Source organism: Micropterus dolomieu, linkage group LG23, assembly GCF_021292245.1.
Source record: "Micropterus dolomieu isolate WLL.071019.BEF.003 ecotype Adirondacks linkage group LG23, ASM2129224v1, whole genome shotgun sequence".
NCBI classification, from domain to species: Eukaryota; Metazoa; Chordata; class Actinopteri; order Centrarchiformes; family Centrarchidae; genus Micropterus; species Micropterus dolomieu.
Genome location: NC_060172.1, coordinates 14,664,711 through 14,667,713, shown reverse-complemented (window position 1 = coordinate 14,667,713; position 3,003 = coordinate 14,664,711). Strand labels below are relative to the sequence as shown.

Here is a 3,003-nt window from a genome sequence, read left to right as displayed (position 1 = left end):
GGGCATTTTGATCCAAGTTGGGTCTGCTTTTCCTTGTATGCTTCATCACTCTAACATCTGAATAGACAATTTCATCTTCAGCGTTATCTGAAAGGAGTCAAACAGAAATGCAGATAATACATCATACTGAACTGCGTCAAAGGGCCTTAATGTCGTGTGGTTAAGCTTTTGAGTCTTGTCAAATCAGTCCATGTTTTCAACTGCCGTACCACAGAATAGTAACATAACTTAAACAACAAAAAACACATTATTTTTCTCATATTGTCCATTGCTTCAGCACCTCTTGTCACCATCTGTCTGAACACTCAGTTTTAGCTCCTTTCTCTTTAAGCACCCCCTCCCCGTAAGCCTACTTGCGTCTGATTTGCCAACTTCTCCAAGTACAGCAGAAGGGCAGGACAAGGCCTACTATGTGGGGCCAGGCCTCACTGATTAATGATGGCTATTTAATGATGGGGTGGCGAAGGAGCAGCGGATGAGACACATAACTTTGGCATGGGAGACCCGTGTTCAATTCAACTGCAGCATATCCACCAACGTGTCTTTGCAAGACACTTAACACCTAGGTGCTCCGGAGGCATGCATATATATATATATATATATATGATTAGTCATTTAGCTGGTGCTTTTATCCAAAGCGACTTGCAATCGCTATATATATATATATATATATAAATAATGTGTGCGTGTGTGTCTGTGTATATGTGTGTGTGTGTGTGTATATATATATATATATATACACACACATTCTACAGCACCTTTAAATAATCCAAATAGACACAATTTTCATTTTAATGGATTCAAGCAATTTCGGTCTTTCCATATTGATTTTAATGATGCACAAAACTAAATGTAGGTACCTCAAATGCAGAAAGAAGCTTTCAGATATCTCTAAAACCACAATAGCTTAGGCTTTATAAAATTATTTTCAGGAATGTCAAGTAATTACGTTTTACATATTCATTTGGATAAATATCAGTACAGTCCTCAGTGAGATAGAGCATAGATGAAGACATGGGAAGTGGGAGAACATATTTCTCATACCTTCAGTAATAGTCATGGGTCTTGTTTTCTTATTAAAATATTTGATAACAAGAAACAGAGCCAGAAGGAGCAGTAGAGTTGCAGCACTTGCAATCACAGCCATAGTCACATGGCAGGAGTGAGAAATGAAACCTAGAAAACACAAGATATTGAGATTAGATGCAAGACAAATATCAAAGGTGCTTTAAATAGTTTGCAGCTTCCATTTTCACAATCTAAACTAACTGTTATGAACTCACACATGTATTTTGCCGCTGTGTAATGTAGTGAACAACGGTGTGGATTTGTGCATTTTACATTGAATAAATTTGGAGCTACCCTAAATTCCTTTCTCCTCCCCAGAGAAGAAGGGGAGGGGTCAAAGTTGCTTTCTCTAAGTGCTATCCTGACCATAAAACTGGCACCTTTTTGATTCCGAAGCTGATAACGCGGGGCCTGACTGTTAAACTGAAAAAGGGACATGAACCAGCCATTGGCATCTCCCTGAACAGCCTATCAAAACTGGCCCCCCACACATGTTTCCGTGGCAACTGACCTTATTCTTTGTTTTATTACCACATCAAAAAGGAAAACCCCTGTCTCACCCAAGTGTGACATGGTCCAGACACTGAACTTTGAATGGCTAAGGACTGCAGTCTCCAAAGATTCAAAGCATTTAATTAAATCTTTAGTTACCTGATTACGTTTGCCTCTATTTGAGTAGTTATGTTGACTGTTGTTGCTATCTGTTGTTGATATTAGTGCTGAAAAGAAGTTACTTGTGCAGTGTTTTTATTTTCAGCAAGACACTCCTTCATCTAATGTAATCAATGCTTGTTCATAATACCTTCCTACAAAATTCCTTTAGAAATGATGACAAAGGAATGTTTTACTATACTCTTAATCGCCAGCTTGAATTTAAGGATGAATCAACAAATTCCCCGGTTCCTAAGGAGAGACGATCTTTGATTTAATCCAAGCTTTCCTCATGTAACCTGAGCTCCCCCAAGTGGGCGAAATAAGTATTACATGCCCTCGTCGGAAATGCCGTTAAATGTATAAATATCCTGACCAATAATGTGACAATTGTTTCCTGTTACCAAATGCCTAGAACAGTACAACCGTTCAACCATTGAGGTTCGATTGTGGAAAATATTTGATTATAATACGCGCAAATAGATTTCTTTTCTTTAGACATTAAGTTTAGAAAGGCAGTCCCTTGGGAAACCTGAGATGCCCCCTGGGGAACCACGGCCCAGGCAACAAAAGAGCGACACGCAACCTGCTCGCTCTTCCTCTTCTTCGCTGTTGGCTCTTCCACTCTGCTCTGCTCGCTGGACGCTTCGGAACGCGCGTGGCGTGCCTCGCCAGGCAACGCCCAGACTCGGCCAGCGAAACAAACAGGCCCTTTTGTTCGCCTGAAGCTACACACCTGAAGTGCCGCGACATCGATCTGCCCTTCAGTTTGTTTTTATTTTATTTTCTACAACGAAGGAAACCTGAAAACAGCCGAATTGCCAGACGGAGGAGGCGTTTTCAATCAGACACGGAGAACCCCGGAGAATCCCTAGCAAAAAGCCAGGATCGGCAGCTAGCGTGGGACCCGTGCAACAGGCCAAAAGCAGGCTGTCGACAAGCAGTAAGATTTAACACACGTCCTGTGATCAGATGCCCATTTTAACTCCTAAACTATAGCATTAGTTTACTCTCATTAGTTCTTCTATGCCGTATGAGTCAAATGCTTCCCACAATCGAACCTCCAGGCTCATTGTTCAGCAAATGTTTATGTTCTCTGTATCCAACCATCTTTTTATCACCTTAGTTAGAGAATAAATTCACTGTAATATAATCAAGAGCTGTGTGTGTTGCCTATTTCTAGTTCCTGCCAAGAGAATTGACCCTTTAGATATGAGACTGACTGACTGATTTAAGATAATTGAGCGATTATTAACTAACTGATCACTAGTAATAATTGTACAA

The 3,003-nt window shown here is 40.5% G+C and overlaps 1 protein-coding gene across 1 annotated transcript in view; it reads right to left on the bottom strand.

The window, feature by feature from the left end:
• LOC123963073 overlaps positions 1-3,003 on the bottom strand; it is a 22,476-nt gene that overhangs the window by 729 nt on the left and 18,744 nt on the right. Inside the window, exons 9-10 of the mRNA XM_046039599.1 lie at positions 1,045-1,176; positions 5-87 (exon numbers count right to left, since the gene is read on the bottom strand). Of these exons, the coding sequence (XP_045895555.1) occupies positions 5-87; positions 1,045-1,176 (215 nt within the window). The remainder of the gene's footprint in view (positions 1-4; positions 88-1,044; positions 1,177-3,003) is intronic.